This window comes from Cololabis saira, chromosome 6, assembly GCF_033807715.1.
Source record: "Cololabis saira isolate AMF1-May2022 chromosome 6, fColSai1.1, whole genome shotgun sequence".
Lineage (NCBI taxonomy): Eukaryota > Metazoa > Chordata > Actinopteri > Beloniformes > Belonidae > Cololabis > Cololabis saira.
In genome coordinates, this window is record NC_084592.1 from 20,541,717 (window position 1) to 20,559,173 (window position 17,457).

General features: G+C 42.7%; 1 protein-coding gene across 1 annotated transcript; it reads left to right on the top strand.

Annotated features, from left to right (window-relative positions):
- The first annotated feature begins 47 nt into the window (after nt 1-47).
- Nucleotides 48-17,045, top strand: LOC133445981 (WD repeat, SAM and U-box domain-containing protein 1-like). The gene is made up of 11 exons (XM_061723602.1): nt 48-541; nt 4,619-4,806; nt 7,277-7,363; nt 7,964-8,057; nt 8,524-8,557; nt 8,710-8,750; nt 9,116-9,216; nt 9,724-9,753; nt 12,433-12,609; nt 16,642-16,776; nt 16,853-17,045. Exons 1-11 carry the CDS (start codon nt 144-146, stop codon nt 17,014-17,016), a joined length of 1,449 nt encoding a protein of 482 aa, XP_061579586.1. The 5' UTR covers nt 48-143; the 3' UTR covers nt 17,017-17,045.
- Nucleotides 17,046-17,457: the final 412 nt, after the last annotated feature.

The following is a 17,457-nucleotide window of genomic DNA, read 5'->3' on the forward strand; positions in this document are numbered from 1 at the left end:
CAGAAACTGAGCAACATTTCATCAACTTTTTAAAAAACTTTTACGGAGGCAGCCAGGCAGGATAGTTTTTCTAAGGTTTCCGTGGACCGCCGTCCGTTTTTGCGCCCCCTGGTGAGCAGACATCCCAGCCAGGGAAAACAGCAATGCTGTCTCTGCTTCGGACCCTCCGCCATCACGGCGACGAGGTCACCTGCGTCTCCTTCTCCCCGTCGCACCTGGCCACGGCCTCCGCTGATAAAACCCTGCGCGTCTACGACGCCGCGGACTTCCAGGAGCTGCCCTGCTCCCCGCTGGCGGCTCACAACTACGGGGTTCCCTGCTGCCGCTTCAGCCCCTGCGGCGGCCAGCTGCTCAGCTGCTCCGCGGACGGCGTGCTGAAGGTGTGGCGGCCCGCCACAGGTGAGCTGCTGGCCGCCCTGCAGCACCCCCAACGCAGCCCGCTCAGAGCATGCGCAGTGGCGCCGGGCTCCGGCCTCCTGCTGGCCGGCGCCTGCGACGGCTCCGCCGCTCTGTGGGACTTCCCCTCCGGGAGCCTGCGCAGGTACGCTCACCTGGGACACGGTTAAACTACATTATTATCTGATCAGAGGTGGGTAGAGTAGCCAAAAACTGTTACTACTGAATAATATGACTCAAGTAGAAGTAAAAAGTAGTCATCCAAATAATTACTTGAGTAAAAGTACTTGGTGAAAAAACTACTCAAGTACTGAGTAACTGTTGAGTAACGTCTGATTTATTTTTTTTAACACAACCATTCAAACAGACAAAAGTACAAAATAATAATCTTCAGGCAAATTAAATCAATAAAAAAAATTAAAATGAATAAAAAATAACTTAAATTAAAATAATCTTAAAGTAAATTCAAGTACTTTAATAAATAATAAAATAAATAAAAGAATAACAGAATAAAAAAATAAATTAAGCACAAGTAGCACAAAATTTCAAGCCTTTGTACTTTTCTTTTTTAAAGGAGCTGTATGTAAGAGCAATAATAAAACGAATCATAAAATGACCCCGATATGTCAACAGACATTTAAAAATCATGTTCATTTCAAATACTTATGTCACTGACAACAGAACTCAAGCCAGGATATTCCAGTTTAAAAAGAGGAGTTGCAGCCCTCAACTGATGTTTATGTTGTCATTTTTTGTTTTGGCCTGAAGCTCCACCCTCCACCTATCTCCCAATCACAAAGTCAGTATTGTTTCTGAAGCTCCACCCTCCACCTATCTCCCAATCACCAAGTCAGTATTGTTTCTGAAGCTCCACCCTCCACCTATCTCCCAATCACCAAGTCAGTATTGTTTCGGCATCCGGGTTGCCAGCTCGGCTCTAATTATCGCAGCCATGGCAGCCTACGTTCCTGCTGCATTCTGCAGCCTACCTGGCAACCTCTGGTCGGGGGGAGGAGGGGGAGGGTACACGCCGCTCAACAATATTTTGAAAGTGACTGCAGTACCAGTTTTGGACATTTCTTACAGACAGCTCCTTTAACCAGGCAGAACTAGAACAAGCCCATGAACTCATATAAACTCTGTGTGTGTTTGAGTGTGTGTATATGTGACAAAACATGCAAAAACAAACATTTTTCCCAAAGAATCACCCAGTGATGTCATGAGATTGACGCATACGCGGATAAAAGAGATAAGAGAAAAGTAACAGCTGAACGTAGCCTAATGTAGCGGAGTAAGAGTAACAGTTTCTTCTTCACAAATCTACTCAAGTAAAAGTAAAAAGTATAGTGATTCAAAACTACTCCTAAAAGTACAAAATTTCCCAAAACTTACTCAAGTAAATGTAACTCGTTACTACCCACCTCTGTATCTGATCATATTCAAGGGTTAGACTTGAGTCCAAAAAGGGTCGCCAACCGTCCGTTGAAAAACGGAATCGTCCCGTATGAGCTGAAAAGGGGCGCACTTTGTCCCGTATTAAGCCTAAATTATGGTTCTGCGTTAAATCGACGCAGAGCTTACGGCGTAGGGTGCGCGTCGCCGCGTACCTTACGCCGTAGGCTATGCGTTGGTGTAACACGGAACCATAAATCAGCCTTTACTGTGAAAATGCCAATGGAAAATGGCATTGAGCTGTTGAGTTCATAAGTTATTTTTTTCTGTTTTACTACAACTGTAGCCTACAGTTTTCTACAGACTTTCTTGTTTGCACCTTTGTTATTGCACTAAAAATGTGCACTATTACAGAATAGATGTTCTGCTTTCTTTCTATTGTTTCTTATTAATTTATACAAGTTTAAGCTAAGCAGGACATGTTTCTGTTTAAGAGAGATACTTATTTTATTCAGTTAATTTAGTTATTTTGTATTAAAGTGAATTGTTGGATAATAATTTGTTTTCCACGTGTTCATGGCATTCAAAAATATGCATCTACTTCAATTCAGGTTCGACTCAAATAGTTAAAAAATCGTTTCACTCACAAAAAAGGGGGCTAAAAAAATTCACCACGCCAGGAAGAGTGAAGGCAATCGGGCTGGCCGACCCTGCCGATGAGGTGTCCCTTATTTATTTTTCAGGGAGTTGGCAACCCTAAATCCAAATGACTTTAATATTATGGGCTGCATACAGACCCGGATTAACTCAGTGTGGTTCGCCAGGGTGACTACACTTGAAGTACCCCCCCTCCTCCCACATTTTACGGTAAAAAAAAGTGAAATTTACTATGGTTATAAAGAGCATAGATTTACATGAACGTATTGCTGAAGTACATGCTCGACACTCATACTACAAATAAATAAGACAAGCAACCAACTAAGAGTAACACCACAGATAGACAAGAGTCTACAAACGCCAAACTACACTGATGCTCCATTAAAATGCAACTCACATGCCAATGTAACACCAAATGTTAAACATCATCATTTCCATCATATATGGCCTGTCTGAGGACTACATGCAAAACTATTACAGCATATGACTAAACAATCAAACAGGCCTACTGAATGAGCTGATGTGAAGGTAGGGAACAGCACATGAATAAAATAGCAATGTGTAGGCTGTTAGATTTAAGGTTGTTAAGGCACTCACACAAACGCAATTCTTTTTATTTTATTATTATTATTATTATTTTCATTTATTTTTATTATATCATTGGTTACTGTTGTACCTGTTTGCTCCTCTTCCAGCAAATATATAGAGAAAATAACAAAATATGACATATATGGTCCAGTTAGTTTGATTTGGTGCCCCCTCATTGGCTAAGGCCCCTGGGCGCTCGCCCGGTTCAGTATATGGATATTCCGGCCTAGTCTGTATAAGGTTGGACATCAGTGTTAAGTGGCAGTTATTATTATAAAGAAAAAACATTCTATGGGGAGAGAAAGACTGGCAAACTCTTGTATCTTACTACAAATAGACACATTTAACAAAAAGTTCACTCAGTTAACTCACTTTTTTTTTTATTATTATAAATGTCCAGTGCAGTGTGTATATATAAAAATATTTTGAAATATGTAGCAGATCTAGAATACATACAGTGAATTCAACATTTCAGGCAGTTCCCAGGTACTCCAACACTTAGCCTTTCGGTCAAACATAAGCAAAAACTAGTGTTTTTATGCCGTCTTAGTGTTTCAGGGATACATCCCAATAGACATAGTAGTGGGTTAGGCTGTAATTGTTGTTCGATTATCACACTAACCTCATCACGAACAGTTTGCCAGAAACGTTGAATCTTTTCACATTCCCAAAGACAGTGCAATCTTGTTCCTAAAGTAGTCTTACATTTTTGACAGTTTGGAGAGGCCCCTGCTCTATATTTACTATACATATATGGAGATTATATAGACATTTTGTAAGATAGGTAAGAGTAAAAGTTAACTCACTTTGATTGATTGTTATATTTAATCAGCTGTTCTCGTGGGTTGTAGAGCTTTCAGATCAAATATTACTTCCAGCTGGAACTGAAGGTCAGTATTGATCCCAGAAACTTCAGCTTGACAGTATGAAAAAAGTTGTAGCAACATCTCACAGTCTTCATCAGCAGGTGGAGTCATCGCTCACCACAAAACTCTAATAAGTTTTGTTTTCTGGTTCCTGTGAACGGAGATATCACATCTGAGGAGGCCACACCAGGCCTTTCGCTCTGGTTTCCTTAAACAAAAAACAGAAAAATGGGGGTTGGTTTTGTGAAATGTTCTTGTTGGAAGAACCTGCAGCAACCTAAAGCTAGACTGGCTGCATATTTCTTGCAAATTACACTGCATCTAAATAATTATTTTATATTCAAAAGTGAACAAATAATGCCATTATTGGTCAGTATTTTGAGGAAAAGCTCTAAATTAACTTTTGTAAGATGTTTTTTTTCAATGGACCTTAACTATGTTGTCACTGATATTATGGCTCATCAGTCTTAAGTTAGAATGATTGAGTTGGTTATAAGTTTAGTTGAACTAAAGAAAGCTAAAATGGAAATGTATGATGAAGATAATGTTAAATATTACACGTTTGTTCTCTGCCACAGCTTGTACTAGCCCTTTGAGTCCTGTCATCTCTGCTGAAGACCCTGATTCGTCCCACAAAGAGACAGAACCGGGTTGAATAACGGAACTCACATCCCACTCCTTCCTTTTAACCCACGCTGTGCAAACATTGGCTCCCACAGATGCAGTGCAGTAAGCGAGGCCAGTGTTGTCGCCTGCTGTTTCTCGCCATGTGGCCAGATGTTCGTGACCGGCTGCAGCCACGGAGACCTCAAGCTCTGGGATGTGGACGTCATCCTTCAGCACGCTGAGAAGGACGCCCACGACCTGGGAGTCACGTGTTGCAGTTTTGCTCCCCAGTTCAAAGTTGGTGAGTTGTGATTGTGTATATGCGGTAATTTAGTTGAAATAAACCTTTATCCCACATTTATTTGTGATGATTATCTGGTTTTCGTCACCTTAGGTCTTATTTGAGACTTCTGCCATCACTTGGAGCGTTCAACACGTACATCTGAGACTCCAGCGTGATAGAAATGAGTACTATTTTCATAAGTGATGAGTCATCGCCCCCTTTTTCTTTTTATGTCAGTTTAAATTGAGCGTGTTGAGGTTTTTGATCCGTCAGTTGGACAAAACCAGCAACTTCTAGGTGGTGTTTTATGATCAAGAACTCATCTGTCAGTATTTAGTCATATTTTTGGACTAAACATCACCTCATAACAAACATTTAAAGAATCCAAAATGAAATCTGCCAAGTCTGGGTAAGTTTTTCAAACCAAATAAAACAGGTTTGAATTGTAGTTTAAAATCTGTTCCAATGACGTGACTGAATCCAATCAGAGCAGCTCACTACAAACCTCCTACGATTTGTGCCAGTGTTTTTATGATAGGAAAAACCTTTTTGCAGTTATTTTCCCCCTAAGACCGTCTTCTCTGGGACTATTTATAAAAGAAATATATCCACTGTCATCAACAGTGTTTTATGACTTGTTATGAATGACTCCTTTAGTTACTAACGTGGAAAAAGCAGATTGAACTTGATTCCTCGCTGATTCTTTTGTAGATTGTCCAGAGACGTCTGCACAGATAAACCTGAACTCCTTCATCAGTGACATGTTAAAGCTCGGTCACGTGTTGCAGCTTAGCGAGTAGACGTTTGCTTTATTTCTATAAGACACAGAGTAAAACCTGAAAACACTTTTGTGGCTTTTATTCCTCGTCTGGGAGATTTTCACCAATTCCTTCCTCCAAAATGCTTCTGACGTTGCCAGACTCTTGCATGAACTGAATTTTTAATATTTGTCTTCATTTTGCTTCATATGTTAGATATTTTATCATTTAGACATTTTTTACAGATCACTTTATCTTCTACTCATGTAACGACTCACAATTACAAATCTCAAGCAACTCGATCCAGTCCAGTGAGTTTCACCTGTTGCTTATTGGATTCATCATTACTAACCTGCCTTTTATTCAACCTTCAGATATTTGTGTCTCCACAAAGCACTGCCCAGTGAGCTGTGGGACATGTTTAAGAGTTTTAACACCTCACAAACAGCCTTCTTCTTTTCGAGTCCGTTGCAATCTCAGATGTGGTTCTGCCAGTATGTGGCACAGGTCACAGCTGTTGGGGTTCCTCCAGGTCCTGGGGGGCATCGTAACAGTCCAGTAGGTGGGACATTGTCTGTGCTGTCTTCTGTCTGGTAGCTCCATGCTTTCATGAGTGCTTTGAATCTCCTCTGCTCCCCTCGTAGTCTGTTGAGGGTCTTCCAGGTTGGCCATGGGAGGCGGTGATTCCTCTCTCCATCCAGTCATGGGCTACTGTGTTGAGCTGGTTCCATTCATCTTTCCAGATGTTGGATGAGGTGGGACTGTCTGTAGGAAACTGGCTCTGGATTTCAGTCGGGGCAGGGGTGGCATTGTTTGATGATGCAGCAGGTGTTGTTGAGGGCTGTGTCAACCAGTTTGGTTGACACAGGACCTTCATTCGAGTTTCCTTAAAGGGGGCCTATTATGAAAAACACGTTTTTTCTTGCTTTAACATATATAAAGTGGGTCTCCCCTCAGCCTGTCAACTCAGAGAAGGAGGAAAGCAACCAAATTCTGCAGTGTCTGTACAGCCGCCCGGATGAGCCATCCAGTGGGATGTGGCTTCTACGAGCCGTTCAGATTCTGCTCGCTTTCTTTACGTAACCAAAATGCAATTTGCATCGGTTGGCCTCCGATGCGTAAAACCACGCCCACAACTAACTCCGCCGGCTGGAGCTTCCGCCATTTTTTCGTAGTGGTGTATCGCGTCATTCAGGCAGCCAATCAGCACAGACCCTCATTATCATAGCCCCGCCCACTCAGAATCATCATAGATAATGAGGTTAGAGAATGGGAAGATAAAGACTTAGCTAAGAGGCTGAATTTCTAATTTATTTAGCAAAAACAATCAAAAGCTTGTTTTTAAGACATTCAAGGCCTGTTTAAAATAGGTATTAGATGCCATAATAGGTCCCCTTTAAATAAAAAACAAAAAAATGGGGGTTAGTTTCGTGAAATGTTCCTGTTGGAAGACCCTGCAGCAACCTAAAGCTAGACTGGTTGCGTATTTCTTGCCAATTGCTGCAGCTTGAGCAGCATATTCAGCTGTGGAGAAGCACAGGGCTGGGGCAGTTGCACGGATGGTTGATGGGTCAGCGCCCCACTTTGAGTTTACCAGTTTGTGCAAGATGTTGTTGCGACAGCAAACAGCCCATGAGAATATATTAGTAAGTTTCTTTGTTTTTCTGTTGCCGGAGTTGTTTGAGCATGACCTGACTGACAGACAGGATGTTGCCTCTCTTGCTCTGCAGGTGACGGCTGCGTGGAGGTGCGGCTGGCCTCCAGCGGACAGGACAGCAAGCTGAAAATATGGATGACTTCCCAGAGTGAAGGAGCAGGTACCACTGCGCTCCGTCCACTGCGCATGACATGGAGAGAAAGATTCTGAGTGCTGCAACCTTGAAACCTCTCTCTCTTTAACTCAGCTGTAGACTCTAATTAATATTGATCACCTTCAGACCTTTTGCACAAACGCAGCAGCAGCAGCAGCAGCAGCAAGTGCGTGTCTGTGTGTTTATGGAGATGAGTTGGAGAGCATTCGGATGCATGCAACCACATTTATATCTTCTGCCAGCAGCACAAGCACAGTTTGCAGGTCGTGTAACCAGGTTACAGTGTGCATCTCTGTGTGCGAACAAGGCGTTAGTGCCTGAGATGCGTTGCCGTAGTAACGGCTACCTCTTGATCACAGTTTATAACACTACTTTGTTGGATGTATGAAAAGGTTGAAGAGACAACGGCTTGTTTTCCCTCTATAATAAAAGATCTTGCAACACAGTCTTGTTTTCTGTGGACCCACATAAGCAGATGCTGCAGGAAAGAGGAGAGTTAATGTAAAAATTTTGATTTAATTATTGCAAGTCTGCAACAGCAGATCTGAGACACAATCAAGTGTTTTCTTAACTAATCTATGTGTGTGTTTGTGTGTTGAACCTAAGCCTGGGTCATGAAGCTGCTCCACACTCTCACCGGTCAGGCAGCTCCAGTTCTGTCCTGCACTTTCTCCTCTGACGGAGATCTGGTCGTCTCAGGGTAAAAAGACCAACCACACCAACACAAATCCCACAGCCTTGTCTTTTTATATTTATTAGCAGCTCCACTAAAAAGCTCTTACAGTTAATTTTCCCTCTGGTCGGATCATATTATGTTACTTAATTTGTTCTCTTGCTTCCCGTTGAGTTTAAATTAAATTCCCTGTTTGACTCTTTGGTTTTTCTGAGCTGCAAAATGACGGCTGCTGAGTGCTGATGCTGCTGTTCCCTCAGACGGCCACAGGAGGCGTGCACTTTGTTATCATAAAGTCTCTACTGAGACCTTCTGTTGCTTCTGGCTGAAATTCAAATATACTGAAGATTAAACTGTGCTCTTCTGGGAGTTTTTTTTTTCTGTAAATATCTAGCAGACATCCATCAGCCTTGATTACTCTGTGATATAAATGCATGCATGCATAAGGATTTTGCATATGAAGTTAACTTTATTTGCTCTAATTATTCAACAGATCGGTGGATAAAAGTGTGACGATCTATGATGCGGTGAGCAACGTACAAACACAAATTGTGTCTTATTTGTTTTCTGTTCTTCTTTCTCCAACTGTGGAAAAGAAGATTTCTCAAGAATAATTCCCAGCCTCCGTAAACACAGATGCCAAACCTTCCTGTTTCTTTTTGCCACTGTTTGTTTACAGAACCTGGGAACCCTGCTCCACACTTTGAAACAACATGACAGGTAAATTAGCCGACCTCCTGCTGCGATGCAATCTCTGCAGCTATCAGACAAACAACAGAATAAGAGTCCCGGTGTTTCAGATCAAAACGTGTGATTTTTGCCTGATTAGTTTTCGCCAGAAGCGCTGGGTGCAGTGATGCAACAGCATATTCTGGTCTCTGCACAATCATTGATGTGGCACCCCAGGTAAGAGCCAGCAGAGCGCTTTGAAGTGCATGAAAGGATTTAAGATGATCTAAGACTATTTTTATTCCTTGAGATGGGGCGGGTTGAGGGCTTCTGACTTTTAAGGCTCTACTCTTGTGCCAGTTTGTGTCAGTCATACGCAGACTTCACATTTCCGCTCCTCCCCTTCTTTCTCGCAGATATGTGACGGCTGTTGCTGTGTCTCCCACCTCCGGATTGATTGCAACCGGGTCCATGGACAGATCAGTAAACGTGTGGAGAATGGGTGACGAAGAAGCTGGTAAATACAGAGCCTTTGTCTTCAAATCTACCATCTTTCCAGTTTCCACCCTGCCCAGAAGCTATTTGCAGACACAAAGCCTCTCAAAAGAGTGTTTTGGGAGATGTGCAGCATGTATTAGTGTCTGGTTGCAGTGTGTACAGGAGGAATTATGATGGATGTTTATTGGTGCAGCTGGGCAAACCACGGCTGAGCCTCGGGGAGCTGTTGTTAGGGAGCTCAATGCCCCTTTAAAGAAAAAAGAAGCTCCAGCCCAACATGAAGGAGAACATCTTGAAACAGAGAGGTGCGGTGGATGCACATCTGGAGGCCTTGAAGCCTCGTCTGCAGCTCCTCCATCTGCTCTGACTCAGGCTCATGTCAAAGCCAGCCCTCTCCATTAGGAGGAGGAAGAGCTGGCGTGTCATGACTCGCTCTGCCTCTCTCCCCGTCTCCCCCTTTAATGCTGTTTCCTTCTGTTACTTCACACATTTAGTTTTGTTTCTCTCTTTTATGTTTTTTCTACAGTGTCTGAATCACAGCAGGAATCATGTCAAGGTAAATTATTACATCAATGTGTTCTTGCTTTGGGAAATATTCCGTTTTAATCAGGGATTCACGGCGCTGAGTGAAAAGCTCAGTGTCTGCAGCTGCATCTTCTTGTTGCCATGCAGCGTTATCTGTGATTTATTTTATTTTTTTTTTCAGATATTGTGTGATGACTCAAACAAGCAGTCGCAAGTGAGAAAACAAACCACTTGGACTGCTTCCCTTGAAAGAGTAACACTGTATTTTTCATCTTAACCACAAAATTTAATGTTGTGTAGTTCCATCTTAAATGTTACTACGATATATTTATTCCTTTTGATTTAAATTTGAAAGAAAAAGTCTGAGTCATGTTACTTTAGTCTGATTATGACGGCCAAGCAGATATAAAATGCTATATTTTTCAAGTACACATTTAATTGAATGGGGGGGGAAAAGGAGATGTCTCTTATTTTCTGTATTTTCTGTAACCTTTTCAGTCAAAACTGTTAACTAGAGGTTTATTTGGATTTTTGCCAGTATTTTATTTGATAACTGCATCAGTGATGCGCCGATATTCATAATCGTTACACAGCAGCATTGTTCAGTTAACAAATGTAATAAACTTAACAGGAATTTGGCCAATTGGCTTCAATCTGAAATTTGACAAACAGGATTTTAGAGGGTAAACCTCCTGCTTTGGTTTTAAATTAGAGTTCCCCTCATCTGTATCAATATTTGATTTGAACTCAGATGAGTTTTCCTGCAAACAAGCAAAAGGCACATAGAAACTGAGCTAAAAATATGAAAGAGACATAAGCAGCAGCTCACAAAAGTATTTTGGCACCAAAGCTCCACATTTGTTCAAACAGTAGTAATCTGTCCGGCTTTGAATGCTTTCAGCTGCAGATTAAATGTGTTAGGCTCGCCGGTGAGAACGTACAGCAGCAGGGGGATGGAGTTTATCGAGCTGAGTGAAAATAAATGAGTGTTGATGTTTTTGGAAATTGACGGACCGTGTCACAAAACATGACGTGTTTTCACAGTTTCTGGATCAGCGAGGCTCCCGACGAAATATCCCATCAGGATTAAGCTCTGCAGGCGAAACCTGGAAGCAGGATCCCCTCATTGTTGCGTTTGTCTTCTTGTTGGCTTTTATTCGACAGTAGGAAAAACACGCCATCATCAACCTCATCCTTTTAAGCGGTAAAAGAATGACGATGATGAAAAGGGCTTTGCTGGTCTGACTAATTAAACAGTGCAGTTCAACAGTCCCAGACGGCAGTGAAGCTCAGAGTTTTTTCCTGCTTTTGGCAGGAAAACGCGACTCGGCCTCCTAGACTCAGAGACTCCAGATGCCGAGCTGCAGCAGCCAAGACTGCGTTACTCTCTGACTGCGTCGCTCGCTGCTGTGCAGACCTCATAAGTGGATATTTTCACTGGGCTTACGTCTTCTTTTTTGCACTTTTATGTTTACCAGGGAAGAAAAAAAAACTCAGTTAAATCTAAACAGTGGAGAGCGTACGCTTATCTTGGCTGGACTTTTTGACTCGTCCTTCGGAAAAAAGCCCAGGCCGCGTTCTGCTGCTGTTGCTCGCGCTGGTTCCCTCTCAAGGCTTTGTGGGATACATAATTGAACTGATCTGTCATTAATTCCACATGTGCTTCTGTGACAGAAAAAAGCTGCCTTGACAAAAGTCTTTGGAAGATTGGAAGAACACATCCTCATGTCTTTCCATTCAGATGTGATCTCCATCACTGCTGCATAAAACACATGAAAGCCCGATCAGGTGTCGGCCAGATCCAGACGCTACTCAGCCATAGACGTCTTTTAGAGAGATTAATTCTCCGTCTCTTCATTGAAACAAGGTCCGCTCTGGACGGTTAATGAGACGGACAACCACGCTCGCTCACTCCAGTCACTCCAGAGTCACTGTTGAAACCATCATGCATGTTTTTTAACCTTCCAGATGCATGAAAACGTCACTCCCAGACGGGATTCAAACCAGGAACCGTCTTATAGTCGGCATATTGCCACCTATCATAAAGGAGTCTTGAGTCTGAGGGATTGCGGTTGATGGATCTTTTTTATTTTTTCCCTCACAAGGAAACTAAACGCCGCGGTTGAGCTGTAACTGTAGCTCGAGTAACGTGGTGGAAAATGTAAACAAATCCGCGTAGGATTGGGAGAAAGCAACAAGTGTGAAACCTCAAGTCTCGCAGCTGACCTTCACACGGCTACCGGCCGGCGATGAGGCAGCTGAGGTGTTTATTAACAAGGTCAGCGCACAACGCGCTGTTGGTGTTCACCTTGTATGATAAACGATTGATGCTCGCCCACATGGACCGTGAAGGTTGAGTTTTATGCTGGCACACTCTGAAATGACACAACGCTGAGTTTTACATGCCTGTATGTGTGTGTTTAGGAATCCAAGCTCTTCTCTTTTGAAAAAGCAAGTCTTCATGATGTAAATCTTTAGTTTATAGTTAGACTTGTTGAAGACTTGATTGAATGTCTTACTCTTTGAAGTGATGCAACATCAACTCGGTGTGGGTTGGTGCAGATGAAAGTAATTATCTCCCATTTCACAGCAGAGGGAATGTGTCCTTTTCTGTGGAGCGTGAGAGGAAACTGTTTGTTTGCAGGAGATTGGGGTGTAATAGTGGAGCACTTCCTCCCATTCTGTTGCTTTTTTTTTTTTTTTTTTGCAGGAAGGAAGTTGCCCGGTCACTCCAGCTTGCTGCTCGCTGATTGGACTGAGCAGGATGTGCAGACCTGGCTGTCTGACGAGGGACTGCAGGAGCTTGTTAGTATCTTTCAGGCCAACAACATCGACGGAGCAGAGCTTAACCAGCTGAGCAGGGAAACGCTGGCCGAGCTGGGAATCGGTGAGGATAAGGAGTAGAATACGGAGCCGCCGTGTAGAGTACATTACTAAATACACACTCGCAGGATGGAGGACTTGCTGGGATTTATACCTTGATCCTGAAACGTGGCAGAATTGGAAAGCTGCCTTTTCCTAGTTACAGTGGGGCAAAAAAGTACAGTAGTCAGACACAGTTGTGCAAGTTTTCCCACATAAAGATAAGAGAAGCCTGTAATTTTCATCACAGGTGTATCTCAACTATGAGAGACAAAATGAAAAAAAAACATCCAGAAAATTACATTGTCGGATTTTTAAAGAATGTATTTGCAAATTATAGTGGAAAATAAGTATTTGGTCAATAACAAAAGTTCATCTCAATACTTTGTTATATAACCTTTGTTGGCAATGACAGAGGTCAAACATTTTCTGTAAGTCTTCACAAGGTTTTCACACACTGTTGCTGGTATTTTGGTCCATTCCTCCATGCAGATCTCCTCTAGAGCAGTGATGTTTTGGGGTATGTCGCTGGGCAACACGGACTTACAACTCCCTCCAAAGATTTTCTATGGGGTTGAGATCTGGAGACTGGCTAGGCCAATCCTGGACCTTGAAATGTTTCTCACGAAGCCACTCCTTCGTTGTGTGCGGGGTGTGTTTGGGCTCATTGTCATTCGGAAAGACCAAATAGTTATTTGATCGAGGAATTTACCATTTAAGTCAGTCAAAATCCTACAATGTGAATCCCTGGATGCTTTGCCCCCATTCTGTCTCTTATAGTTGAAGTGTCCTATAAGGAAAATTACAGGCCTCTCATCTTTATAAGTGGCAGAACTTGCACAATTGGTGTCTGACTAAATACCTTTTTGCCCCAGTGTATGTGATTCAGGGACGTCTCTGTACATTCACACATGCAGCGAGGACGTCACACAGGATGACCTTTACCTTACAAATACTGATAATCCATCTGACAATAAGATTAGTCCATTCAGCGCTCTCCAAGGGCAAAGTGTGGATGGTTTCTGTAAACTACAGCCAGAAAACCAAATGCAGGCAGACCAGAGTGCAGGAACAGATAATGTTCAGACATCTCTGCCTCCACCAGCGTGACGCTCCCTGCAGGTACTTTAGGGCTTCCAGGGAGCTCAAACTGGTCTAATGAAGGTAATTAGATATTCCTTTAAATGAAATCAACACTATTTTTACATGAAAGCCCTCTTTTGTGCTGCTTTTAAAGAATGTGGTCATGTATTTTCCAGCAAACGTTTTTAAATTCCTGTTTTTTTTTATGTTTTCTCTGGCAACTCATTATCGTTGGATAGTTTTAGTGGCTTAACGCTGCATACCAGGAACACCCTACACCACTTTTTGATTTAGAGGCTTGTTTATCCATCATAATTTGCCCAGATCAAAGTCACCCAGACCCGTCTACCTGCCAAATTTGTCCCACCCTCCAATTTATGAACAAATGCATGACAAAAATCACAGGAATCCTTTTAAAAACACGATGTTCCTCAACGAAAAATTGGGTGGGATTTTGCGATTTCCTCCTCCTGTAGACCGTCCTGCCATCAAATGAGTCAAGGAATTTTAGCTCATACAAGACGAGGGTGCAGGACTGAACTGAGACATCCCTGATTGGTCGTCAATAGCTGATATCAACCCCATGGGTGGGGATAACTTCAGAAAACCTTACGTCGACCTCATCCAGAGGCAGGATCGACATCTCTGGGTTCGGAGGCATCTGTAGTGGATGATCACACCGACGGCTTTACTGTCCCAACGTCTTTTGGATGATGAGACAAAACATGAACTGTCTCCCATTCGCGCCATCTGTAATGAATTAAACGTCAACTTAAAGAATCCAGCTGTGAGTTCTGACCAAAGTCATGCAACTCGCTGCATGTCAACCCAGTAAAAGCAGCCTTTTTTGATGGTGCTGCATCCTTTAATTGGACAGCAGCAGAGAGTAAAGCCACTTCAGCACGCTGCTCAGTTAATCGCAGCACGTCTCCCAGCTGTCTCGCAGCGTTTTAGTATGGAGGACGGCACGCGTCGTTACCGCAGACTGAGGACAGGGGAAGCGGCCAGATTGCCACGCACAAAAAAAAGTGCTGTGCAACACACAACTATCATTTTCTGTGTGTGCAGTTAGTGCAAGTGTGTGTAAACATTAGCATACACACATATACAGGACAGGAATGCACACAGCAAACAAGATTTTAGCTCGCTGAAATATTCATGAATGTTTGAGTCGGGGAAAGAAAAGTTCCTCTCTGGTATAATTTAACATATATCAGCCTCGTTATTTGGGTATTGCGTCAAATTATGAATATAAATGTCAGATGGAGGAGCGCGTGGAAGTCTTAAACAAAGGATTACCTTGTTAAAATGCAGCTTTTTTAAAAGTCCAGCAGCATTTTATGAGCTGAATAAGAGGATTTGATGGGTTCAATAAGTGTCATCAAAAGAAGACCGTTTTCTGACATCAGGTCTGATGTAAACCCTTCAAGACCCGAGATGTCCTCCAGTTACAGGCCTAAGCTGCATCAGCTCTCGGGTTTACTGGTTCATGTTCATAGTAGGACGTAGGATGTGAAGTAACCTCTCCCTCGCCGCCAGGGTCTGACTGTGAGGATCTTCTTCAGTTTTCTGGAGGCTTGTTTTGTCCAAATGAATAAGTAACCTTCAAAACACTTTGTATTTACAAGGAACTGTAAACCTTGTGCATTAAGCAGTAGCAAAGTTTCATTGTTAATCAAATAATCCCCAAAAAGGTTCACTATCAAAACAAAACGAGAGTTTTAAGTTCGTTGGCGTCGGTGTGCTGCTTGAAAAGCTTTTCTAAATATCTTATTTCAACCATCATCAGCCTCAAAGTCCTCAAAGAAGCCGCCTGCCACACTGAAGATAAACATAATTAAAGCCCACAAAGCAAGGAATATCTATAAAGAACAAAAAAAACGAGATAACAAAGCATTTCTTCAGCTCTTAATTTATTTCAGAAGTGCTATTAAACAGTGACTGTGGCGGTTGAGTGAAACCTGCAGACGCTCAGAGAACTAACTGAAGTCAAATAAATGACTGCAGCGCTGCTGCATCTAAACATTAATAAGTCATGTGATCACAGGGAGCCTCGGAAATAGTTGAATTTCAAATGGCAGAGGTATGTTTGGAGCAAAATAAATACAAGTAAAATAAAAGTGCCCCTCTTCTTCTATTAGGTGCAGAGGTTGTTGCATCATGCTGCAAATGTGAGGAACAGCTCCCTAAATGAGTGGAAAGTTGATTTCAGTAGAAAAGTCAGAATTAAAAGAGGAGCGTTTCTACATTTAGGTATGTTTTATTTTTTTTGGCTTTGCCAGTTTGCATTCCAAGGCTGCATTTTGATAAATGAACCCTGGATCTACTTTTGGGCATAAGTGCATAAATAAATCATTATGATAGACTGAGTTAAACATAAAAGCATTCTGAAAATGTTTTATTAGTGGTGCGTGCACCTCAAAACTCTTATCAAACTAGTTCACTGTCACACCGTTATCAGGGGAGGAAGTGGGATCCAGGTAACAATGGCGTGATATGTGGTTCGGTCACGTAGTCCACCTATTCTGTAAAAAAAAAAAAAGTCTTTAAGACTTTGAAATCCAGGCTAGAAAATATGACTGCAGCTGTTCGCCGCCTGGATGAGACGACCTCTTTTATGGCTCCGCAGCGACACAGACGCACAACTAATAGTGTGTAGCCGTAAAGGTCGGCCATCCCTTTTAGCCGCTGCAGAAATTTGCAGCTGATGACAAAGTGGAAGGGTGCTGTCAGCGGGCGCCGGCTCGCAGCTGCGCGCAATCATTTCCCTCTCTTTAATCTGCTCCAGTTTTATTCTCCGGCAAAATAAAAAGATGTCAGGTTCCCCCGAAGACGCCACGCAGCAGAAAGGTGTCTTGTTCTGCATGACTCAGCGCAGATCGATGGAGTCCAGAGTTACTCCAGACAGAAGGCTGTTTCAGTGGTGAAGCTTGATGAATTAAAGGCAACATGAATAAAACTCTTGCTTTCTCAGAGTCTGTGGGCCTCCGCGGTCGTCTCCTGAGGAAAATCGGCGCCCTGAAGGGAGAGCAGAGCAGCTCCGAGGCCCCTGATGAGTTCATGTGTCCCATCACCAGAGAGCTGATGAGGGATCCGGTCATCGCTGCAGGTTCGCCAGTTCAGTTCAGTTACACGTGTGAGTCTCCACGTCACCTCAGCCTGAACGAGATGGTTTCTCTTCACAGACGGGTATTCTTATGAGCGGGACGCCATCGAGGGCTGGGTCCGGGGAAAGCACAAGACCAGCCCCATGACCAACCTGCCCCTGCAGACGACGCTCCTCACCCCCAACAGATCCCTGAAGACGGCCATAACACGCTGGAAATCGAGTCAGGCGACAAGCAGCTAGTTCTAGATTATCACAAGCCAAATACAGAGGTACTTTATCATCAAACAATAACTGTTTTCTCCAGATAAGTTAAAGCCATTGCTGCTGTGTTCAAGATTAATACGTATGATTCAGTTCTAACTTTATTAATAAGATGTTTCAATGAAACTGCATCTGCTTCTGAGACGAGCTGCTGTTTGAGTTTAGCTCCACCATGAAGAGATGCAGGTTCGTTGCTTAATCTGGCCGAGGTGCAGAGGTGTCAAAAGTATTCACAAGTATAGATACTAGAGTTTAAAAATACTCCTGTAGAAGTTGAAGTATCAACTCAAGTTTTTTACTCAAGTATAAAAGTACTGGTTTCAAAACAACTTAAAGTGTAAAAGTAAAAGTAATGTAAGGGGGAAAAAAGCCATTAAGGACAAAAGCCATTTAAAATGAATGCATCTTAGTATAATGCAA